The sequence below is a fragment of the Microtus oregoni genome, unplaced genomic scaffold (genome assembly GCF_018167655.1).
Source record: "Microtus oregoni isolate MIOR12 unplaced genomic scaffold, Mior012 000023F_ref0000262, whole genome shotgun sequence".
NCBI lineage: Eukaryota > Metazoa > Chordata > Mammalia > Rodentia > Cricetidae > Microtus > Microtus oregoni.
The window spans coordinates 25,352,502-25,378,986 of record NW_024543082.1 but is presented as its reverse complement, the minus strand read 5'-3'; the positions used below and the strand labels follow the sequence as shown (position 1 = coordinate 25,378,986).

Here is a 26,485-nt window from a genome sequence, read left to right as displayed (position 1 = left end):
TGAGTATAAGGTTGAATTTCTCTTATTCGAGCTTTGGGACGAGGGATGTTGGATTTTGGAATTTTAAAGACTTTGAAATATTACATAGTGTGATGTCTTGAGAATGGCCTGAGTCTAAACACGAAATGTGTTGATGTTTCACATGTGCCTCAAGCACATTGTCTGACGTTAACTCTGTACAAAACTTCAGTACATTCTTGTTTTCTGTGCTTTTATGTTGTTCTTGTTTGCTGGTGGCATTTAGTTTTAGTTTAGTTTTATACGTGTTTTTAATTTAAATTTTATTTTATGTATATGGGTGTTTTCCTGCATATGTGTCTGCTGTGCACCACTTATATGTGTCTGGAGCTTGGAAGGCCAGAAGGGGGCATTGGACCTCCTGGGACAGTTGTTAGCTGCCATGTGGGTGCTGAGAATGAAACCAAGAACACGTGCTCTGAACCACTAAGCCAGCTCTCCCTCTCCTGTTTCCTGAGGAAGGGTCTTGCTATGTATGCTTCCCAGCCTAGCCTGGAGTCCTGAGCTCTAGTCTTTCAGCGTCATCCTCCTACGTGGCTGGAGAACACACACCATCCTACTTACCTGCCTACCTGTGACCAGCCTTTTCTACGAGACGATATGTTTTTAATGCCATGCTGGTACTCAAAATGTTTCAGACTTCAGAGCATTTTGAAATTTTACTATACTGTTTTACTCCTCTGTGTTCTTGTTTTCATTTCCCACTCTTCTAGACCAGTGGTTCTCAACCATTCTCATGCTTCTGCCATTTATTACAGTTTCTCCTGCTGTGGTGACCCCCAATCATAAAATTGTTTTTGTTGTTACTTCATGACTGTGATCTTGCTACTGTTGTGAATTGTAATGCAAATATCTGATATGCAGGATGTATTTTCATCATTACAAATGAACCCAAGGGGGTCTTGACCCACAGGTTGAGAACCACTGTCCTAGAACCTTGTTTTACCAGTTTTCCTTTATAATTTCACCTTTATCTTCTTAATATAAAAATGTATTTGAACCTCGTTTAAGCAGTACAAACAGTACACGGAGCACAGCAGTGATCTTGCATGGCTGGCCTTGCGTCACTGCCTGCCAGCTTTCACCTTCCTTTCCCCACCACCAGTTTTAAGAACAAACTTGAGGGCTATCTGGTCAATTAATAAATGAACTGCTTTGTGTCTCTTCCCCATTGCCTGCTCTCTCTTGAACCAAGAACCCCATCTTTCCCTTCTTTGAATGCAGGGATTCACTGTTTATCTCTAGCTGGCTTGGCCGCCCAGAGATCCGCTTGCTGGGTTTAAAGGTGTGTACACCACACCTAGCCAGAACCCAAAATTCTTACTAGTGATTTTAAGTATTAAAAGCAGGATAGAATCTATCTCTCCCCTCAACTCCAATTTAATTTATTGATGATGATTTTAATATGAGATTCCCTCAGCACACTTGAGGTTTCTTTGTAGCCATGTTGCTTTTGAGTTCAGGCTAAACTGTACATAAAGCTAAATACCACCAGGGTTATAAAAAACACACATTTTTTTCTTTAATACTTGTAGTGTTGCAAGATGCCCTGTCACTGTCACGATATTTACCACCAGGAGGGAAGCCTTCTGTAGCAGCATTGACCTGTAGGAGAGACTCCATAAACCTGACACTGAAGCCATTCCCTTGGGTTAGTCAGGAGAATTGTGAACATTGGCCTGCAGTGTCACCACTCAGTAACCATTTTCTGCCTCAGTTTACCTAACTGGTGCTGTTCAAAGAACAGGGTGTGGCTAGTGCTTTGTTTTCTTTTTTCTATCTTGCTAACATTGAGATGCTGTCTTTATGGTACTAAAAAGAGAAACTGACACCCCAGACCATTAATAAGCTGTGAGTATGATCTCATTGCCATAAGTTTTGTTGCATGTATTAGTGACTGTTCTGCAAATTTTAGGCTCTCACACAAACAAAAACACTTGTGTGGAGACTAATGCATTTCACAGACTACTTGCCCCAGCCTTTCATATGAATTGAAGAAACAGGCTGGGCAGACTGACATACACACACCAATCAGCAGCAGAGCCAGGGCTCGCAGCCTGGTTTCTTAGCTTTCGACTCAACACTGTCATCAAGCTGTCTTTCCTGATAGGATGGGAGACACTGGTTTTTCAGCCTAGAAAATAGTAGAAGTTATGATGTGATAAACTATCCAACATATGCATAGGCACTATGATGCGAATCTTAACAATACTGGGGTTATAAAGTGTAATAAATGCATTTGTATAGGTCTGCTTATATTCAAAAGTAATTTTCTGTAATTACCCATATGAAACTTTTCTTTAAAATGAATGGATGTATGGAGAATATACTCTAATTTGAATACTTCAGATCAATCTCTAATCTGTTTTTGGTTTTTGTTGTTTTGTTTTGTTCTTTCATTCTCTTTCAGAAAGATGAGGTCTACCTTAATCTGGTGCTGGACTTTGTTCCGGAAACAGTGTACAGAGTTGCCAGACACTATAGTCGAGCCAAACAGACACTCCCTGTGATCTATGTCAAGGTATGTAACAATGGAACAGCTTCCAGTTTGCAAAACATTTGATATGAGCTATGCAGAATATTGGATTTGTTTCAACTCTGTTGATACTGCATTTACTCCAGAAAAGCAGCAAACTAGATTTTGTTAGGTTCTTACTTGGTTTTGAGGCATGGAGTCCTTTGTAAAGTTTTCATTACTCCACAAGGATAGAAGTGCTTGCTGTGCAAGCCTAGTCACTTAGTTCTATTTTAGGACCTACCTGGAGGTGGAAGAGAACCAATTCTAGGAAGCTGTCCTCTAGGCCTGCACATGCGTTCTAGGTTTTGCGTGCCCTATCTCACACATCCTGTTGGAGGCACATGCACGTGAGATACATTAATTGGAATAGATAATATGATAAGATACAGATACTTTCATAGTTAGGGATTGATAGCCATAACACCTTGTGTGTGTGATATGGGGTGAGGCACAAGGCTGGAGGAGGAGGACGTGCTTTCTCCTCCGTAGCCTCCCTCCCACCTTTGCCTTGAGAAGGTCTCTTACTGAACCTTACAGAAGCTCATGGTGTGGGCTCGCCTGGGTCTCCCTTTCCACCTAGTGCTGGGGTCACAGCCAAGTACAGCTAGTCCCAACTTTTTACACAGGCTCCGGAGATCCAAACTCAGGTTTTCATGTGTGTGCAGCAATACTCTAATCCTCAGAGACATCTCCCAGCCCCGTAACATCATTTTAGTTTTAGATGTCTTCATTGTACCACACAGCACAGCAGGAACCTACTAAGTAAATCTATAGTTATTCGTATCTTCATTTTAATGCTTTATTACTATTTGTAGACATATTTATTACATTTATTACAATTGTAGAAATTTAAACTTGTCAGTTTTAAACATGAACAGATATTCTTTAGTTTTTGGTATCTAATACAAATAATAATATTAGTGTTATTAAAATATGAACTAATTTCAAAGTAGCTAGGAAATTATCTAGTAGAATCCTAATTACAGTTGTGGTAGATGATTAGAAACATATTTTTCCTCTCTTTTGGAGTGCGGTAGGGGAGGGGCGAACAGGATCTTTTCTGTAGCTCAGATTGGCTTGGAACTTTTGATATTTGTAGCAATCCTTTTGCTTCATTCAGCTTCCTGAGTGCTGGGATTAAAACTGTGAATTACTGAATCTAATTAGAGACATATTCTTATTATCTGTGCCATCAACTAGGGGTTGTTTGAATTTTCTTTTCTTTTTCTTAATGGCAGCAATATAATTAGTAACTTATTTTATCCCACACTTGACATAGAGCTGTCTTGGAGTAATAATCCAAACACTGCCATCTTCAACTGAAAATAATTTAAAGCTCGGGTTAAGGGTGGGAACGGGTACATAACTGACTTTAAGTTAAGAACAGTATATACACTAAAGAGGAAATTGGGCTGCTAACGGGGCTCCTCTCCTCACAAGGGATCATGAATAAATCATTTTATGGTCGGACTTTAATGGAGACAGGGTTTCTCTGTTTAGCCTTAGGCTGTCCTGGAACTTACTCTGTAGTCCAGGCTGGACTTGAAGTCACAGAGATCCACCTGCCTCTGCCTCCTGAGTGCTGGGATTAAAGGCGTGCCACCACCACCAATCTATTGTTTTTATATGTTGTTTGTTTTTTAAATCAGACTCTACCGTCTCTAATTTGAATCATTACAGCAATGATTTCCTTGGTGTTAACTGGGAGTAGAGCTTGTAAAGTAAGCATATAGAAAGATTTAAAGTGAGCCTGACTGGGTAAGGGGCACACGTTTACAGTCTCGGCAGTCTGGAGTAAGAAGGCATGACAGGATGAAGGCCAGCTTGTAGAAAGTCAGAGTCTGTCCTGGGAGAGATTACAGATAAGTAAGTAAATACATAAGGAAGGAGGGAGGAAAGAAAGAAGAAAAAGAATGAATCACAGTGTTGGTCTTGAAATAAATAGAATATTTATTTATTGAGGCCTAATAGTTCTGGAGGATAAGGTGCATCAAGGTGGGAGCGCATGGGGCAGCCGTCATGTTCAGAGGATATGTGGTGCGTGAGCTTCCCTTCTTGTATGCAGTTCAGGAACTTCACCCATTGAATAATGCAGCCCACATCCAGATGGTTTCCCTTCTCAGTCTAGAAATGCCCTTACAGACGTGGTTATTCTAAGTACCGTCAAGCTAGCAATTAAGATTTACCATTAGCCGGGCAGTGGTGGCACGTGCCTTTAATTCCAGCACTTAGGAGGCTGAGGCAGGCCGATCTCTGTGAGTTAGAGGCCAGCTCTGGTCTAGTTCCAGGACAGGCTCTAATACTACAGCTAAACCCTGTCTCAAAAAACCAAAACAAACAAACAAACAAACGATTTATCATCACAGTGTCAGTGGCATCTGTTTGTTTGGGATTTTCAAGACAGGGTTTTTCTGTGCAGCCCTGGCTGTCCTGAAGATTACTCTGTAGACCAAGCTGGCATTGAACTCGGAGATCCCCCGGCCTCTGTTATTAAATGGCATTGGAAATCTACATTATTCTGAAAGATGATAATTCTACTTACTAGCAGAATTACTGATGTCTCAATAGGCAATTGATTAGATTTCTTACTCTACCTGTGAGTTTTCCTAGGCCTCGATTAATGATTTCAGAAAGACAAAAAAAAAAAAAAGGCCAACATTTCAGAAAGATAAATGATACTAAATATGACACTATGCTTTTATAACCTGAGATACTAGAAAGAATAATGAGCCTGACTTCTGATCTAAAAGCTGCTATCTATCACCCATATGGCTTTTATGATCTCTCTCTGAGCTCTTCATCTGTGTTTTAAGTAAAAAAAATCTATCCAGCTGTCTTGAGGTTAGATGTTAAAGTGGGTGAAGGGGGTTAATCCTGGACTTGGTGCCTGCCTGGCAAGTTCTCTGCTGCTTAGCTACATCCCCAGGCCTCTTCACCAAGTTCTCTACTGCTTAGCTACATCCCCAGGCCTCTTCACCAAGTTCTCTACTGCTTAGCTACATCCCCAGGCCTCTTCACCAAGTTCTCTACTGCTTAGCTACATCCCCAGGCCTCTTTACCAGTTCTCTACTGCTTAGCTACATCCCCAGGCCTCTTCACCAAGTTCTCTACTGCTTAGCTACATCCCCAGGCCTCTTTACCAGTTCTCTACTGCTTAGCTATGTCCCCAGGCCTCTGTACATTTTAATTTGAGATATGGTCTCACTGAGTTGCCCAGGTAGGCCTTAAACTTGGACTTCCCTGCCTCAGTTGTATGCCACCATGCCTGGATCCTTTTCTAAATTACTAAAGAATAGCATAAATACATGTCCTATGATACTTTGATTTCCTAATTTATGTAGAAATAGCATAAAACTTGTTTGGGGAAAACTGTGTACTAATAATCATCAGCATTTTCGAGGTCTGCCAAGAGTGTTATTCATTTACTGCATAATGATTCAGCGATGTTTGAAACCAGAGGTATTAAATTAATGTCTGTTATTTATTCCAGTTGTATATGTATCAGCTGTTCAGAAGTTTAGCCTATATCCATTCCTTTGGAATCTGCCATCGAGATATTAAACCACAGAACCTCTTGTTGGATCCTGATACAGCTGTATTAAAACTCTGTGACTTTGGAAGGTAAGCTAGTTTTCCCACTCACTTCCCCTTTCCTCATACTCTCTTCAGTATATTACAGTGGTAGTCTAGGCCCTGTAATTCTTTCTCAGGGAATATAAATTATTGTAGTTCCCTGTGAGGATGGTCTTGATAATTTGTATTGGAATAATAAATTTGTGTACCTTTCATCTAACATGTAACTTTTGAGGATTATTTCCTTATACAGGTTGAAAGATTAAGTATGTTTAGAGATTTTTAAAATAATAATATAATTGTTTATTAATATCTAGTAGCAATAAAATATCCAAACAAGTTATGATATATACAAATACATTGTTATACATGGCACTGGCGAAAACATGAGGGAATTGTCTGAACTGGAAAGGAATGACATCTAGGAACTATTAAAGGAGAAAAGTCAGGGGCCGGCAAAATGGCTCACTTGGGAAAGGCATTTGCTATCAAGACTGAACTTGAGTTTGATCCCTGGAACTGACTTGGTCCTGCAAGTTGTCCCCTAATCTCCAGAGGAGTACAGACATTCAAGCTGATGACTGTGGTGACACCTGCTGATAACCCAAGTGCTCGGCAGACTAAGGTGTTTGAGGCTGAGCTAAGCCACATGGTAAACCCGTGCAAACAGAGAACTGCTGCCCCATTAGTACTATAGGGGTAGTATGCTTTGGTTTGAAAAATACTGGGGGTGAGCATGGTGTAAAACACATGAATGCCTGATCATGGCTTATTTCTAAATTAATAAGTAATGTCCCGGACATGATTTCTTGTGGGATGGGACATTTTTCAGATTATTATGTACTCGAGAAACTTGCATACTTATTCATCTTTAGTACTGCTTGAGTTTATGTAGTGTGTGTGTGTGTGTGTGTGTGTGTGTGTGTATGTGTATGCTCCATTTTCATTACAAATAATTTTTTTAAGTTATACACACACATACACACACACACACATATCCTTTTAACTTCACTTTAACCTCAATTTAGAAGTGAGGTACAACATCGAGAAACGATATTTAGTTTGATTTCTTAAACCGATTTCTTGATCATACACTGTTTCTTAGTAGAAAAACTTGATGCTTTCGCTTTTGGTAGTCAGTGGCTGTAAGCCTCCCCACGTGCAGTCAAGCCTGTGTCCATAGTAGGATAGAGCATCACACATACTCTGTGACAGCCACCAGCAAAACTCTCCCTTTTGTTCTGAAACATCTGTCTTTATAACTTGGATTCTCTCCTGTCTAATTTTTTTCCATCCTTGTTAGAAATTCTTCTTTTTCAGTTTAGCACCACCAATTATATATTGACCCATACTTCCACGTCTTTTATAAAGACTTTACACCAAACCGCAGAGTGAATTGTGGGTTTAACAACAGATTTTCCCTGGGTGCAGGGAGATACTGGAAGAAAGTGAACAAATCTGCTCTGTCAGTAAGTTGGTTCTTCCTCTCATTCCGCACCTTGTTTAAATATCCCTGTTTGCAATTTTCTGATTATAAACCCTCCCAGTATCTCACTCTGCAGGCTATGGCTCTCTGAAAATAAGCATCTAACGTTCACATTTGATGGTTGGAACGGAGCCCCACAGTGTATTTCATGTAGGAAAAGCTGCCTGGATTAGCTAGGGCTTGTTATTTTTGCAGTGCATCGCTGTGGAAAGCGGCTGCTAAGTACTGTCAGAGCATTGTTGGTACTGGGATTCTCCTGGGATGTAAAGTAGCTTTGTTCTGATAAGTTGGAGAAGGAACTCACACAGGTGTGGAACTAGCCCATTCATACCAGCTCTGAAGTAGGACTTTGCAGACACTCCATGCTCTTAGGTACTAGGATGGCAAAAACTTAGTTGAACAGTCTTATGTTCTCCTCAATAATTTTTTGCTAGGTGAAGAAAGGCCTGGCAGTAGCAGGAAGGGATGGAGTGTCTTAAGGACCAGAATCGCTGAGGTCACAAGTTAGAGAGTCAAACCTCTCACTTGCAAAAGAAAAAGTTAGCTTCATCAGTATTGAGTATCCAGGTTGTAAAAGCTGTTAGTTATATAATTTTGACTTATTGTAAAATTAGTTACAATATTTAAGAATCTGTTTGTCAATTAAAAGTGGACCTTGTTTATTTTGGTTTTGAGACAGAGTCTCTCTGTAGCCCTGTCTGTCCTAGAAACTCACTGCCTTTGCTTCCCAGTGGTGTTCTGGGACTTAGGCCATGTCCTGCCGTTTGTTTAAAGTCTACATCCTAGGCAGCTACTTTATCAAGGAGCTATATTCTAAGCCCCCAAAGTGCACTCTGAAGGTAGAAAAGTCATAAGTGACTTGATTTTCTGATGGCTGAAGACATTCTTAATGTATCAAGTGGTTGTTTTATGTGGGCCTGAGAAGGTTAAATTTTGAAACTGCTAATGAAGGGAAAACAAGTTTAGCATCATCATTGACTGAAAGTAAATTGGGGGGAAGGAAGCCTAGACATTAGGTTAGAGGACCATTTCTCCTGGCTGTGTCTTTGCCTTTCTGTACCTTTAGCTCGGATATTTTCTGGTTTGATTTTGTGTGTATTTATCTCCTGTGTCAGTGTATCTCGTAGGTCAGCTTGCTGATTTGGAGTGGGGTCATCTGAGGGACACTGTAATTCACATCAGTGTTTAAGTCTATATACTATAAAGTACTTTAGGAGCAAAATTGTAATAATATGTAAACAGAGATAGAATTTATAAGTCCTGAGTTGTTTTTCCCCTGAAATTGAATGCCTTTTTGCAGTTTGTTTAGTAACGGGTGTTTAGACAGCAAGCTGAATAGAATATAAAAGCATGGATAGTTTGGTTATGCAAACCTTGAATTGGTCATCCTGAGTCAGAAGTCCAATTTAAAAGCAGAGCACAGTTTCTTACTCTTTTTAAAAAAGCATGTAGGTGAAGGGTATTGATACATTCATCTATTCTGATCTAGTCTCACTCTTTAAATTTCCTGCCCCTTATCTTTATATTTTATTTAATTATTATATGTGAGACGGGGTTTCCCTGTGTAGTTTTGGCTGACCAAGAAGTCTCACTGTAGATGAGGCTGGCTTCCATCTCACAGAGATTCAACTCTCTGCCTCCTGAGTGCTGGGATTGCACCACTGTGCCTGGCAACCATTTTTATATTTCAGAAACAGAATTCAGGAAACAGGGAACCCAAAAAAATTCAAAATCTGTATCCTTTTGTAATTTTTAATCTCTTTGTTTTTTAGGTAACACTTGACAAATGCTTCCTTTAAAAATTACTACTTTTTTATACCAGTTTGATGAGATTGCGTATTTCTTTCCTTGTAATCAGTTACAAGTGTGTTGTTGCATTATTGCAGTCTTCTGAGGCTTAGGTAAATGTGGTGTGTGAAATGCTCATTTCTTTGATGTATGGATTTAAAGATTGCTTTTTATCTCTATTTTTTCATTAGTGCAAAGCAGCTGGTCCGAGGAGAACCCAATGTTTCATATATCTGCTCTCGGTACTATAGGGCACCAGAGTTGATCTTTGGAGCCACTGATTATACCTCTAGTATAGGTGAGTACAAAACCCAAATATAGTGCTTCTAACTGGTCATTGCACCCTGATTCTTAAGAGTTTCTCCAACAGGGAAAGGGCATGGCTGCAATATATTTTTGCAGAAATGTGTAGAACTAAATTTAACTAAAATTAACCTTTTAGACTTTAATGTGTATTTTTCTATTTCTATGCTTTTTAGCATTCAAATTATAAAAGTATTATTTTGTATTGTAGTTGGTTAATGCATTTGTTTTGAACTTAAAGTTTCAAATGAAGTGTAAGTACTATAGCTCTTTTATTAAGTTTATTTAAAAGATTAATGAGGCAAGGATGATTGGCAGGAAGATGCATGCTATGGCATGCATGCAGAGGTCAGAGGACAGCTTTGGAGTCTGCTTTCTCCTCTGTCCTTATGTAGGTTCTGTGGATCAGACTCAGGCCTTCAGCCATGCAATGCAAGAATTTTTATCTCCTGAGCTGTCTCATGGATCCTGTATTAGTTTTCTAGTTCTCCTGAAATATTTACTTCTGAGCCTGATACCTACTTAGATAATTGATTAATTAATAATGTTACTTTTAAAATGTTAATACTGTAATTGATATGGCAGTAATATTTTTGAATTTCTGTATGCATTACTTAATTTTTGGTCAACTTAACTCATTAGTTCAGCTACACCCACTGGTTGTTTAAAAGTTTCACTAGAAATATCTAGTGACACAAGGGTGAGAGAGTTGAAATCTTCATTGACCTGTCTTACCTGTTCTAGTACATTTGCTGTGTCAGCACAAAGACCATGATCCTCTGGATCTGAAAAGCAAGGCAGAATCCATCAAACTTAAGGCTAGGTTTGATAAGGGACAAAATGATTTTATTTCATATTTTAATTTTGTGTGCATGGGGTTGGGAAGCTGAGACTGACATCAGGTATCCTCTCCCTGAGCTGTAAAATGAAAATGATGGCTAATTCTCCCTACTTTTCATGGTTACTATGAGGAGTAAATAAAATGTTACTAAAGTACTATAGGAATAGAAGGTGACTTTCTTAGTATATTTATTAACTCAGTGGTCCCCAAGAGCAAATTTAACCCTTTGTCCTTGGGAATGTCATTCGATATTCTAATTGATCATGTCTTATTCAAATGTTTGATATTGGTTATCTATACTATATATACCTATATGTAAGATACTGTATTGAGTTGTGCCAGGCTCACCTAAAATAATTACAGTCATATTGTCTGACACATGGACCGTTTATGTATGCCTAACAAGCATGGATTTGGCCCATTTTTAGATCTAAAATGCTTTCTTCTTAAAGTTTTTAAAATTTATGTGTATAAAGTGTTTTGCTTATATATATCCACATATATATGCCTGCATATGTATACAGATAACACATGCATACTTAGTGCCTGTAGAGGTCAGAAGATGTCGAATTTCTTAGGATTGGAACTATGGATGGTTGTGAACCATCATTTGGATGCTGGGAATCTAATGAGGTTCTCTTCAAGAGCAGAAAGTGCTCTTAATGGATGAGCAATCTCTCCAACCCTGATCTTGGTTCCTAAGGCTAAGTAAGATTTGTATGTGCACATAGGAACCAGAGGCAAGTAGATCTCTTGTGAATTCCAGCCAATCTAGGGCTTACATAATGAGTCAGCCCTAGTTTCTCTATGTGTGTCTCCCTGTCTCTCCCTTTCTTTACTCACACACACACATACTGTAAGAGATGAATACTTATAAAAAAAAAAAACATGTATTTGTTAAAAAAATAAAAAGGGTTCAAGCATATGAATAGATTTTTTTAATTAGCAATATGTGGGATGAAACCATCACTGATTCTGACTAAATTATTGTCATTTGGATATAACCATTGCTATGTGATAAAAATAAAATATAGATTTCACCTCAAATTATAGTGTTATAACCTCCCCCCCTTTTTTTTCTTCAGATGTATGGTCTGCAGGCTGTGTGTTGGCTGAGTTGTTGCTAGGACAACCAATATTTCCTGGGGACAGTGGTGTGGATCAGTTGGTGGAAATAATCAAGGTGAGATGGTTGAGGTATACTTTTGAACCAAAAATGCCATACACACAGATACCCCCCCCCAAAAAAAAATACAGAACAACATTTAAACAGTGGGGAAATGATCCAGATGTGAAAACATGTACAAACACGAGGACCAGAGTTTGAGTCCCCAGAAACCCATGTGAGTGTTGATGCCGAGAGAGCTCAGAGTAAGCTGGTTGAGAAGAGTAGCTATATATGCAAGCTCTGGTTTAGATTGAAACCCTATGTAAATGAATATTGCAGAATAGTGACCAAGGATGGTTGCTGATCTTGGGCCTTCATGTACACGTGTACACATAGGGATAAAAAAGGAGAAAGGAATTGTAAGTTATTTAGCCTGCTGTGGTATAGAACAGGTTTTTAAAATAATAATAAATAAACATTTAGTTTTTTTAAGATTTATTTTTATGTTTACCATATGAAAAATTTTGTTTGCCTGCTTGTATAGTTGTGTATTACCTGTGTGCATAGTGATCCCAGAAGCTAGAAGAAGGTGTTTGATCCCTTGGATCCTCAAACTGGGGTTACAGATCATTGTGAGCTGCCACATGGGTTCTGGAATCAAACCTGTATCCTCTGGAAGAGCAGGCAGTGATGTTAGTCACTGAGACATCTCTCTAGTCCCATGATTAAATTATTTTAAGATCTATTTTATAATTAAATATTTTTCCTTTTAATATAAGGAAAAATAGAGGCTCCATGTCACTGGGTCCAGATACAGTTGAAAAGGCCAGTGGTTGGTCATCTTCTTTCAGTCTGTGTTTAGTTGGGTTATGCAGCTGAGACCACTTTTTGGTAGCCATTTTTAATTTCAGACTGAAACCTTAACCTTATTAACAATACTGCTTTTTTTTCTTAAAGATTAGAAAAACGTAGTGGAAGTCATATAAGAACACAAAACAATCTTGTAGAAGATTTTAAAGTGTACAAAATACTGTCAGTATTTTTGAGATAAGAACTGGGCATTGTAAACAGAATCATGTGTTTCAAAGGGAGTGAGTGATACTTTATTTTTGAGACAAGAACTGGGCATTGTAAACAGATTCTGTGTCTCAAAGGGAGTGATACTTTTAGAACTTCTGAAACAGGACTGCTGTTTATTTGGGCTTTGGTTTAATTCAGGATTTTCCAGATATCTCCCATCTCCCTTCCTGCTTAATACTCCTTTCTTGACTACTCCACTCACGCAGAGATTCGCCTAGAAATTTTTTAAATGTTTGGTTCCTGTTTTATTACTTTATAAATACCATTCAAAATTTCCACTTCCTCCCCTCCTCCCACTCCCCCACTGGCCCTTCCCCCTCCCCTTCCAGTCCTAAGAGAGGGCAGGGCACCCTGCCCTGTGGGAAGTCTAAGGCCCTCCCCTCTCCATCCAGGCCTAGGAAGGTGTGCATCCAAACAGACTAGGATCCCAAAAAGCCAGTACATGCAGTAGGATCAAAACCCAGTGCTGTTATCCTTGACTTCTCAGTCAGCCCCCATTGTCAGCCACATTCAGAGAGTCTGGTCTGATCATGTGCTCGTTTAGTCCCAGTCCAGCTGGCTTTGGTGAGCTCCCATTAGCTCAGGCACACTGTCTCAGTGGGTGGACCAAACCCCTCACGGTCCTGACTTCCTTGCTCATCTTCTCTTCTCCCTCTTGCTCTTCAAATGGACCTTGGGAACTAAGTCCAGTGCTCTGATTGGGTCTCTGTCTCTATCTCCCTCCATCACCAGATGAAGGTTCTATGGTGATAGTCAAGATATTCATCAGTATGACTATGGGACAAGGCCAGTTCAGGCACCCTCTCCTCTGCTGCCCAAGACCTAGAGGAAAGGTGGATATGGGAGCAGGGAAGAAGATATCTTGAGTCAATTTTTTAAAAAAAGATTTATTTATTTTATGTATACAGTGTTCTGTCTGCATATGTGCCTGCCAGAAGAGGGCACCAGATTTTATTACAGATGGGTGTGGTTGCTGGGAATTGAACTGTCGAACATCGAGAAGAGCAGTTCAGAACCTCTTAGCCATCTCTGCAGCCCCAGAATAGTCAACTTTTTAAGGGAGGACAGGGACTTGTTCCCAAGTATAAATTTATTTATGAAGCAAAGACTAATAGCTAAAATATTTTTGATAAAGAATAAATTGGAAGACTCATGTCCTAGTCTCAAGACTTAAGTGTTCAGTTGCAGATGAATGGGATATAATTGAAAGTCAAAAAATATTTTTTTTTCTGTTTTTGAATTTAGGAGTACTATTAGGACCCTGAACCTTTTCTCTCCCCAATATGATAATTTTTATTGATTATTTGGGAGTTTCACATAATGCACCCCAATAAGAAATAAATCTCTATATTATAGCTAATTGACTTTTTTTTTTTTTTGGACATGGATTCCAAGACAGTTCAATAGGAGAAAACAGTCACCAGAGGCAGGAATACTTGGACTACTGGATATATATATATATATATATATATTATATATATAGAGAGAGAGAGAGAGAGAGAGAAGAAAAGTTGGAACCCTTTTACCTCACTTACACTTCTGTGGAGAAGAGAGAACGTTTATGCAGTTAGTGGGAATGTGAATTAGTACAACAGTATGGAAGACATATTTGGAGGTTCCTTAGAAGACTAAAAGTTGAATTACAACATGATGAAGCCCTCTCTGCCTCAAGTGTGTATCCCCAAACTTGATGTTGTACTTTCTCGTGTTCATTGCAACATCATTTGCCGTAACCAAGATTTGAAAATCAACCTGAAAATTAATCAGTGTTCGTCACTGAGTAAATGGATGAAGATGTGGTTTTATTTTTAAGTTACATGTAGCCCTTGGATCACACTCTATCACTGAGGGAAGTCAGGGTAGGAAGGATGCTAGAGGCAGGGACTGATGCAGAGGCCATGGAGGAATGTTGCTTACTGATTTGCACCTCATGACTTGCTCAGCCTGCTTTCTTAAAGCACACAGGACCACCAACCCAGGGGTAGCACCACCCACAGTGGACTGGGCCCTCCACATCAAGCATCAATCATGGAAGATGCACTACAAACTTCTCTACAGGCTAGTCTCATGGCAGTGTTTTTCTGAATTGAGAATTCCTCCATGACACTAGCTTGTGTCACAGTAACATAAAAACTAGCCAGCACACCACACGTCCTTTTAAAAAAGTCTTTCAAAGTATTCACCTCTTTAACTACATCTGTTTGAGTCAGTGAAGGATTTTTGTCTTGGTATTGGGCCCAGAATGTAGAGGTTCTTGCACTGAAGGAATTCAAAGGGAGATTGGGAGGAAGCAGCCAGGAACAATGGGGGAGGAGGTGTTTACCTCAGATGGCTGAGCATTCTTCAGAGGCAAAGGCTGGATTCCCATTGGAGATGGTGCTGTCTGAAAAGGCTTCATAAGAAAACTATTGAGAAAAGGCTAGTGCTTAGCTGTTTAACTGAAATCAGGTCTGCTGTGTGTTTTAGTTACAGTGTGGTGGTTGTGAATGGTGGAGTTGATAGAATGTGAGTGTACCAGGAAAGAGGAATCTAGAGCTGTGGGCCATAGAAATGGGCTGTATGCTAGAGAGTTAGGAAGCCACTGAAGAATTTGAAGCAGAGGAATAACGTTTTTATTATGGCTTCTTTACAGTAGCTGTGAACAAAACTAGCAGCTCCATTGTTGAAGTTTGGTGCCCTCTGGTGTTGAGCCGTAAAAAAGCAACTAATACCTCCTGGGCATGTCTCTTCCTGTAGTCCTTGTTCCTGTCATTTTTAGGAAGCCCTGGGGAAAGCTCTGGAGTCCTCTACCGTAAAAAAGAACTGTAGGCAACTAAGGAATTCTGAGGGCTGGAGAAATAGTCTTTCCCAGGGAAGAGTACACTTAATTGGTCATCCAACCAATATGGTCACCCCTGAAAGTGTGTGTGTGTGTGTGTGTGTGTGTGTGTGTGTGTGTGTGTGAAGAAACAATGATTAAGAAAAAGAAGCCATGAATTTGAAAGGGAGCAGAGGTAAGAGTGATACATGGGAGGGTTTGGAGGGAAGGAAAGGAAAGGGGAAATGCTATAATCTCAAAAAAAAAAAAATAAGAAAAATATTTTTTTAGAAGCCCAATGAAAGAAGCGTCTGATTTTGAGCTAGTTTGTTGTTGTCTAATAAAGCGCATGGAGCCGGGCGGTGGTGGCACACGCCTTTAATTCCAGCACTTCGGGAGACAGAGGCAGGCAGATCTCTGTGAGTTCGAAGCCAGCCTGGTCTATAAGATCTAGTTTCCAGGACAGGCTCCAAAGCTCTAGAGAAACCCTGCCTCGAAAAACCCTAAATAAATAAATAAATAAATCCCATTTAAAAAATAAGAAAAATAAATAAAGCTCGTGGAAGAAGCACCTATTGTGGCGCTTTCTATAGATGCTTACTATGACCTTTGTTTGCTTCTTTGAAACTATAAATTCAGTTTCTGTTTTGATGTTTTCTGTGTGGGGGTTGATTTGTAGCTAATGGGTTAAAAAAAACTATAAGAAATATGGATGGGACCAGATACAACTGAAATGATTTTATTTAAGGGATGAACAACATTCCAAAGAGATGTAGCAGATAGGTCCCCAATTCTTTTAATCTTTCTCCTCTTCTTTATGATGTCAGAGAATGTGAGCAACAGAAGGTCCTTTTGCCTAGATGGAAAGGTCATAAACTATTACAATAGAAGAGTGCTTCCTCTTCCATTGGAGTGATAATTTTATTATTCCTTCATCTTTTATTATGTGAATAATCCAGTTTCCTTTCTGTCACTGTATGAAACATTCTGAGCAAAGCCCCTTGGGTGAGGAAAGGGTTTATTTGGCTCACACTTGTAGGGCACATTCCGTCATTGAGGAAGTCAGGATGGGACTTGATGGCAAGCCTGCTTGCTGTAGTGTCATGCAGCATTACTTCTGATCAGGAAACTCATCCACAGCCAAAGAAGTCCAGCAGAAACGTGAGGGAGTGCTACTATGACTCCCTGGAGGATCCACCCTAACCAGCCCATCTGCCCAGGGAGTGCTGCCACCCATGGTGGCCTGGGCCCTCCTGAAACATAGACATGCTCACAGGCCAGTCTCCCCCAGGCGCTTCTTCAGTTGAGACTCCCTACTTGGGTGACTTTAAACTACATCAAGTTTGCAGTTAAAGCCCACCAGGACAGTGAAATGCCATGCCTGGAGGAAAGCGCATAAAACTTTTAGGACTAGTTTAGGTTAGTTTTAAGAAATCCAGAAATAAGTATTCTTAGTTTTGTGAATGGATAACTTCCACGAAGGTTTCTTGGAAACTAAAATAATAATCCCATTTCTTTAAAACTCAACTGAACCTCTTTTTGTGTCTGAAATGATAAGGCCCTTATTGAACATCCTATCCATAAAATGAAAAAAATTCATTTGTCCAGTTTCAAAGCTCAGAGTTAGCCATAGCGAATCAGGTGAAATACTCTCTAACCTATTAAAATGTGGTTTTGAAGGTGAGCTGTAATAGCTGAGTTACTAAAATGTCTTTTACTTGTGGTGTTGACTTTTTTTTTTTTTTGAGACAGGGTTTCTCCGTAGCTTTTTTGGTTCCTGTCCTGGAACTAGCTCTTGTAGACCAGGCTGGCCTCGAACTCACAGAGATCCGCCTGCCTCTGCCTCCCGAGTGCTGGGATTAAAGGTGTGCGCCACCACCGCCCGGCCCTGGTGTTGACTTTATATAATTATACCCACTTTGTTGTCATAGTGTCTCACTGGCTCTTAGACTTACATTGTCATTTATTTTCTAACCAATGAGTATTATTTTTATTAGCATGCTGCTTTCTAACTTAGCTGCCATTTTGAACAGAATTTGCTACTGTCCCATCTGCCTCCTAGATTTCTCTAAGTAAACATCAGCTCCTTGCTTTCCTTCCAGATGTTTGCAGGAGTCCATTCCTTCCCTCACTGTAGTGTGGCGCTTTAACCTCACCTTTTTTGTGTTGGTTTTGTACTGATCTTTGCTGTTGTTGGTTTATGCACAAGTGTTTGGGCCCTAGTTTGTAATATGTCAGTGGCTTCAGGGACTCTATTGGCTTTTGTTTTACTTGTTTTTAAATTTTATTTTATCTACCTATATCTACCTACCTACCTACCTACCTACCTACCATCTATTTTGGATTTTTGAGGTAGGTTTCTCAGTGTAACAGCTCTACCTGTCCTGGAACAAGCTTTGTAGACGAGACTGGCCTTGGTTTTGTATTTTAGATAGGGAATTTACTAGCTAGGTAGCTTTGCCTAGTCTGGACCTGTTGTGTAGACCTGTCTTGTCAGACTTGGTAAATCCTTCTGTCTTAGCACCCAAGTGTTGGGATTGTGGATATGAGCCACCAGGTATTGTTTCTGTTTCCTTCTTAATTAGTTATTTTTCTTATCACCGTGACAAAATATCTGACAAAAGTACGTAAGGAAGGATTTATTTTGGCTCAGAGTCAGAGGACACAGTCCCATCGTGGTGAGGAATGCATGGTAGCAGGAGCACAGGCAGCTCTTTGCATTTCACTCAGGCAAGAAGCAGAGAGCAATGAATGGTGGTATTAGCCTGCCAGGACCCTGCTTGTTGCAGCTCAGAGACACTAGAGATGTTTTCCTTGGTGATAGTAAATCCTGTTGAAGTGGCAGTAAGGATCAACTATCATGGCTTTTTAAGACTTATTTCCTTGCTGTGTTGTTCAGAGGGTATTCTAGGATTAAAACTATAGCTCCTTAAAATGTCAGTCTGTTTTAAGTAATAATAGTAATGTACCACCTCACATACAACCTGCTTTCAACTGTATCTCCTCATCTTTTTCAGTATCATTTTAATATCTCTTCTACCTGGTGTAACCCTAATAGTATATGCTGTCATTTTGCTTATAGAAATTTCTTCTAAAGGCTTTTTATTTTTTATTGTTAGATGATTTTTTTGTTTTGTTTTTGTGGCTTTGCCTACATATCTAGCCTTGGCTGTCCTGGAATTTGCAGTGTAGAGCAGACTGGCCTCAAACTCACAGAGATTTGCTCCTAGGTATGGTGGAGGAGAAAGTTTATTGTTGATAAAAGGAAGATAGAGGTAAGGGCAGTCTAGCCCCTGGGCTGGAGAGTTCTGGGTATAGGTTGGGGTTATGCCAGCCATATCCTGTAACAGATAGGGACTGAGGGATGCTGGGTGGACCAGGAGGCCAGGTCTGCTTTGATATGTTAAATAGGTACCTCAGGCATCAGTCCTAGGATTTGAAACTTAACCATTTTATTTTACAATTTTCCAGCTTTATCAATAACAACAACAACAAAAAAAAAACATAATTGCCTAGGAAGTGCTTTGACTTTAAGATTTAAAAGCTAATCCAAAGAGTAGAAAAATGACTCTGGTTCAGTGTTTAGCAAGGGAAGTGAGATCTAGAACATTTGTGATGTTTGGATGTCTTTTCCCACATCTAATAGCCTTAATAAATTCAAGGTTGGATGGATTTAAATAAAGTGTTCTGGGGAATTTCTTTATTTGCTTAATTGATTTTTAAAATAATGATAGGATTTTTAATGATAATCTACAAGTCAGTTACTAAAGCTTCTTAAAAGTCACAAGTGCATTTTTTAAAGATAAAAACTGCTGTTAAGTTCTGATTAACAGCTATAACTAAGGGACTTTGTATCACTACTATTGAGTAGATTCTACTCCACTGTTAATGTAGAGGCCCTCCTACAAATATATAAACGGAGTGGCCGGTTTTCACCTTCCAAATAAGTAGAACATGTGATAATTGTTTTTCTATGGCCAACTTAATTTATTATAATGTCCTCTAGTTCTATTCATGTTGTTGCTAAAGACAGAAAAGTTCATCTGTTTTATGGCAAAATAATACTCCATTGTGTATGCACGACACATTTTCCTGTATCCATCACCCGTTAATATGCACATAGATTGATCTGGTCTATTGTAAAGCAATAAGCATATGAGTGCAGATATCTCCGGTATTTTATGAATCAGTAGAGATCCTGATAAAGTCTAGATATGTTGAAGAATGTATTTTACCATCTTATCTCAGTCTTTGTCATCTTATTTTCTTAAGAGTATCTTTTGAAGAAAAGTATTTTATTTTTTATTTTTTTCTTATTAACTTTTTTAAAAATTATTTATTTATTATGTATACAGTGTTCTGCCTGCATGTATGACTGCAGGCCAGAAGAGGGCACAGATCTCATTATAGATGGTTGCTGGGAATTGAACTCAGGATCTTTGGAAGATCAGGCAGTGCTCTTGACCTCTGAGCCATCTCTCCAGCCCCCGAGCAAGGAACTCAGGACCGCGAGGGGTGCACCCACACACTGAGACAATGGGGATGATCTATCGGGAACTCACCAAGGCCAGCTGGCCTGGGTCTGAAAAAGCCTGGGATAAAACCGGACTCGCAGAACATAGCGGACAATGAGGACTACTGAGAACTCAATATCAATGGCAATGGGTTTTTGATCCTACTGCACATAATGGCTTTGTGGGTGCCTAGGCAGTTTGGATGCTCACCTTACTAGACCTGAATGGAGGTGGGTGGTCCTTGGACTTCCCACAGGGCAGGGAACCCTGATTGCTCTTTGGCCTGACGAGGGAGGGGAACTTGATAGGGGGAGGGGGAGGGAAATGGGAGGCAGTGACGGGGAAGAGACAGATCTTTAATAAATAAATAAATTTTAAAAAAAAGAAAGAAAAGTATTTTAAAAGTCAATGAAGTTACAAAAGTTTTAATGGTGTCTAGAGAATTAAAGCCTATTAAAAACTAAAGAGTGTGGCTTAGGCATGCTTGGGTATGCTTTTAATTCCAGCACTCAGGTGACAGATATCCATGAGTTCCAGGACAGCAAGGGCCACATAGTGAGACTGTCTTAAAGAATGTCTAGATCTACCCCGATCATTCATTGATTGTTAGCACAAATTAAATATTTAACATTATATTACCCTCCTGTGAAACTGCCATTAAATTGTAAGTAGTGTGATTTTTTTTTTCTTCAGCAAACTTGTTTCACAAATCCATTCTTTCTCAGTGTAGAATCTGCTTGATTTTACCTTGAATTTTTAGCTTTTCTTTGAATTTGGTTTTTATGTATGTATGAATCAAGCCTAGAGACTCGCTTTTGAGGAAGGACCTGTTTGAAATCTGCACAGATTTCAGGCTACAGCATTGCTAGGCTTGGCCAGCTTGTGTTGCATTTCCGGCCAGCTTGTGTTGCATTTCCTTATAGCTGCTAAACAGTGTTGGAATGCAATGGGAAGGAAGCCAGGGCTACTGGAATATTTTGTCATTTTTTATTTACTTTATATGCATGACTGTTTTGCATCCATGTGTATCTGCAGCATGAGAGTGTTTGGTAACCTCAGAGGCCAGGTGGTGGTTTTTTTTTTTAAATACATTTTTTATTGACATTTATTGAGCTCTACATTTTTCTCTGCTCCCCTCCCTGCCTCTTTCCTTCCCCCTTTGATCCTCCCCTCAAGGTCCCCATGCTCCCAATTTACTCAGGAGATCTTGTCTTTTTCTACTTTCTACTTCCCATGTAGATTAGATCTATGTAAGTCTCTTTTTGTTGTCTAAGTTCTCTGGGATTGTGGTTTGTAGGCTGACTTTCTTTGCTTTATGTTTAAAAACCACCTATGAGTGAGTACATGTGATAATTCTCTTTCTGTGTCTGGGTTACCTCACTCAAAATAATGTTTTCAAGCTCCATCCATTTACCTGCAAAATTCAAGCTGTCGTTATTTTTTTCTGTTGTGTACTACTCCATTGTGTAGATGTACCACTTTTTTTTTTTAATCTATTCTTTGATCAAGGGGCATTTAAGTTGTTTCCAGGTTCTGGCTCTGACAAACAAAGCTGCTATGAACAAAGTAGAGCACATGTCCTTGTAGCACGATTGAGCATCCTTTGGATATATACCCAAAAGTGGTATTACTGGGTCTTGAGGAAGGTTGTTTCCTAATTTTCTGAGAAATCGCCACACTGACATCCAAAGGGGTTGTACCCGCTTGCATTCCCACCAGCAATGCAGAAGTGTTCCCTTTTCCCCACAACCTCTCCAGCATAGGTTGTCATCAGTGTTTTTGATCTTGGCCATTCTTACAGGCCAGTGGTGTTATAGCACCTCCTGGGATAGAGTTACAGATAGTTGTGTTAACTGGTAAGCCAGTCCCTGGGATATTTTCTAGTAATATTTCTATGACTCAGATTTTCAGTATACTTACCATAGAACTGTAGTCTGTGGCGGTATAGCATGGTTTACAGACTGATACAAATTTAAAAGTCCTTACAAAATCTATTGAGTTTTATATTTTATTTGCTTGGAATTTTTTATTTCAGTAAAACCAGTGCGCGCATACACACACACACACACACACACACACACACACACACACATACACACACATAGGAAAAGTTAACAGTATTTGTTTTTCTTGGTTTAGGTCCTGGGAACACCAACAAGGGAGCAAATTAGAGAAATGAACCCAAATTATACAGAATTCAAATTCCCTCAAATCAAGGCACATCCTTGGACAAAGGTGAGTCAAAATGAGTTTTTAAGAAAGTGCATCAACTAATAGTTAACTAAATTTTGGGGTTTTCATTGTACTTAAGCTACACTATTGTGAGAGTCCATACCTTGTGTTGATTTCAAATGCACAGCAATCCTCTGTGAGGTAGCTTAGTGGCTGACAGTATACTTTATTCCTACTGATGGCCTGTGGACAATATCCAGCCTGGGCTTTCTTTTGCAAGTAAGAACAGAGAACAGAATACCCATAACATTAAAATAATGGGATGGGATTTTTAAAAACTTAAACTTTTAAGCTTAATTTCTTGATTTAAATAGAGATGTGTAATTCAATATTATCACAGATAAAGGCCTTTAAATTTTTCTTTATTCTTTAAACTATATTTTAAACTATGAAAATATAGACCTTCTTATAGATGTTGCATGTTTTCCGTGTTTACTATCCTGTTGGTACTTCAGGAGAAGTATTTTTAAAGCAGGTATAATCTTGTTGGATATGTACTTGGAAAGTAATTTATGTTTATAGGATGTCACTACTAGCCTTTGGGAAAACCTAATCAGGAGTTTTTCTACCTCAGGTTGTATGATGAAATTAAGTGTGCAAAGAAAAATAGAATGTGTTAGAATTTATAGATGGTGTTCATTTTTAGCTGCCTCATTTTATAGGTTCAGAAACTCCAGCCAAAGACAGGGATCCAGGGATCCAGACTGCAGGCAGCTGTGACAGTGCTAATGCTAACACTCGTCCTTGTGTGTCTAATACTGATGATGATGATAATACTAATAATAATAATAATAATAATAATAATAATAATAATCTAATAATCAGTCATGTGGTAGGTGGGTCGTAGAGATAGATGAGAGTACGTATTTCAAACAGGACACTATATTTTAAATTGTCCTCATAAATTGTTTTATACATTGATAAGTTTGTATATCTTATTGTAAAACATTTAAGAGTAAGAGATGAAGTAATTTAAGACTAGATCAGTACACTTGCCTCTCTTCCTCTTTCTGTTCTATTATTGTTTTAATGATATGATGATTACATGTATAATCTTATAGTCTCATAGCCTCTCTTCAGACAAACACTTAACATTCAGCTATCTTTTTCTACTTTAAACAAAGATATCGGTAATATTTTGGTGCCAGAAATACACATTGAGGCTTTCATTCTTCTAAGAGGCCAGCCCCTTCATTTTTAAACTTTATGTCGAACACTTGTCTTTGGTAAAGTAGATCTTTGTGTTTAAGGCTTATTTTAATAAAAACTCAGAAACAGATAATTGGGGTTGACCCTAAAGATCAGACAAGCAAAGCAGCCAGCCACTGGCTCTTATCTCTGTCTCAGACCAAAAGGGTAATCAATCCTCAGATTGAGACTGAGAGTGAGACCTGTCTCCTCCCACATTATATTCCTCTCTAGAGCCGGAATTAAAGGCATGCATCACTACTGCCCAGCCTCTGTTTCTGACGAGTGTGACTGCTGGGATTAAAGGTGTGTGCAACCACTGCCTGGCTTGTATGGCTGACTGGTGTGGCTGCTTTGTACTAATCTTCAGGCAAGTTTTATTTATCAAACCACAAATAATAATGCCATTATTTTTTTTCCATTTTTGTCTAAAATAAAAAAGGCTATAACTAATATAAGAAAAACTATACAATAAGTACAATAACTGTATACAATATATATAAGGCAGTAAATATTACAACAATGTCTAGTCCATTTGCACTTGACAAATTCAGAGAAAATACTCCATTATCTATCCTATCTTAGTGAGTCAAAGTCTTGTACCTAATTTACTTTCTATCATAACTTGTTTTCTGCATCTGATAAACAAGGAAAACTATGACTATCTAGTCTCCCTCAGAAACCCAAGAAGGAAATAATTATTAACTGATTAATCAGGAAGTGCAAACAAGCAACTTCCAAAAAATGTGAGAAATGACAGAAACAGTTGGCTGCCTGGACTGTCACCCAACGTTTCTCTTCAATGTTGGAGCATCTATCTTCGGCTTACAGGCCTAGTATATCCGACAGAATTTTCTGTGAAGCAGGATATTCTGAAGGGTTGTCCTATGTTGTAGTGAGGAGGGTGGCAGGGCTGCATCCCCGGCACCCGGCCGCCCACACGGCTAGCTTTACCTGAAATAATTACATGGAAACTGTATTCATTTAAACACTGCCTGGCCCATTAGTTCCATCTTCTTATTGGCTGGCTCTTACATATTGACCTAACCCATTTCTAATAATCTGTGTAGCCCACGAGGTGGCTTACCAGGGAAGATCTTAACCTGCGTCTGTCTGGAGTGGGAGAATCATGGCGACTCCCTGACTCAGCTTCTTTTTCCCAGCATTCTGTTCTGTTTACTCCGCCTACCTAAGAGTTGGCCTATCAAATGGGCCTAGGCAGTTTCTTTATTAATTAACCAATGAAAGCAACAGATTAGAAAGAAATCCCTCCCACATCAGTCCTACCTTGTCTTGAAGATGTTTGGCAGTCACTCTCTTTTGTGTCCAATTAGTACAGCATACTGTCAGCAGTCAAGGCAAGGGCATTTTCTTGCTTAGTGGCTTACTTTTGCCACAAAGAAAGTAAACTCCATGTGGAGTTTCTTTGAAGCCCATTATCTTTGCTGAAATAGATTGGTGCTGCCAGGAGCAGACATGACTCATTGTCATTAAAAAAAAAAAAAAAAAAAATCTGAAAAGAAAAATTTGGGTTAATTGTCAAATCCTGGGAGAGGTAGCTATATTATTTGTTTTTCAGTCTCTGTGTAAGGGAAGGTAAAAGGCTTGTCAGCAGTCTATTAGGCTGGATCATCTTAGCTAGCCACCTTGAAATTGTTCTGAGCAGTTTATAGTCCAAAGCCAATCTTTATGTGGTGTTATCATAGTTCTTGAGGAAACATTGTTGTGGGGCCCCATCCTCCTTATGGAGACTTCAAAATTTTCTGTTAGGCCTGCTCATGGTTCATTGTTGGAAATGTGATATACCAATAGGCCAATTTACTTGTTTTCTTGAGACATTTTTTTCTGGTTAATTATTTGTCCTTTTTCTTCAGATGTCTCATTTGTCCAGTGGTCTTCAGATTCCTTAACTGGATACCTTTATTCTCCTGAAAAGACAGAAACAAAACCCTTCCCCAACCCTAATTTTGAGGAGATTCTCTTTTGGCAAGTTATATCTGATAAAATAAAAAGCATTGGTTAGTTGTGTAGGTTAGTTTAGATTAAATAGCCATGCTGTTGATGAACTATCATTCATTGGAATTAAGATGTGTCTCTTGTTCAAATCGAATCTTTATCAGTTTTGATGTTCCATTTTCTTACCTTTTATATTAAAACTGCAACGAACCCTGCATTTATATAGTATTTTTTGACAATTTAGCTTTCCCTTTATGCAGATATATTCTGTAACAAATAAATTTGCATTAATGTCTCATTAATACACACAAACTTGCACACAGAAATTCCAATTGGGTAAATGATCAGAATATGCTTGTATTGAATTTTCCTTTTTAAAGATTTTTCAAAAATAAAATGTGGAATTCAAGATTCCAAGAGGTAGTGTAGTTGTATCTTCCTCCGGTTACGCTGATTGACAGCAGCTGAGAAATGCTATCTGCACTGGGTTGCCAGTCATGTTATTTAAAAGTATATATAGTGTTCTCTAAAAACACTTGTCCTCCAGGTCTGAAAAGACAAACAGTTAGGCCTTTGTTTTCTGCTGTCTTCCATTAGAACTCATTTGAGTCCTCTTTCCTCTAGCCATGAGAGTGTGAGCCCTGGCATCTTGGCTGCAGTGTAATCCTCAGTAATTACCACATATCCCTTCACATCGACTTAAAAATACACTGAAATCCACCATGGAATCCTATTTAACAGTCTCTTTCTAAAAACAAATTCTTTTTACAAATGTGCTATTCTGCATGATGAGTAATTTGTATTTTTGAAATAAAGAGAGAAATAAAGATTAAGGAGAAAACTGTCTTCCTCACAAAGGACACAGGTGTGCTGGAGAGATAGACGGATGCTGTATTACAGGGTTTTTGCAGATTTAAAAATCCATTCAAGTTGCCCTTGGCCATTACAGAATAGTTAGCATGGGACTAGAGCATTGGTTCAGCACTTAAGACATTTGTTGTTCTTGCAGAGGACTGGGGTTCCATTTCCAGAACTTCCAGGAAATCTGATACCCTCTGACCTCTGCAGGCAACAGGCACACAT

At 39.0% G+C, this 26,485-nt stretch overlaps 1 protein-coding gene across 2 annotated transcripts in view; it reads left to right on the top strand.

The window, feature by feature from the left end:
• Gsk3b (glycogen synthase kinase 3 beta) overlaps positions 1-26,485 on the top strand; it is a 143,540-nt gene that overhangs the window by 87,550 nt on the left and 29,505 nt on the right. For both annotated transcript variants that reach the window (XM_041673281.1, XM_041673282.1), the window contains exons 4-8: positions 2,429-2,539; positions 6,027-6,157; positions 9,575-9,681; positions 11,613-11,710; positions 22,166-22,261. In XM_041673281.1, coding sequence (XP_041529215.1) covers positions 2,429-2,539; positions 6,027-6,157; positions 9,575-9,681; positions 11,613-11,710; positions 22,166-22,261 — 543 coding nt within the window. The remainder of the gene's footprint in view (positions 1-2,428; positions 2,540-6,026; positions 6,158-9,574; positions 9,682-11,612; positions 11,711-22,165; positions 22,262-26,485) is intronic.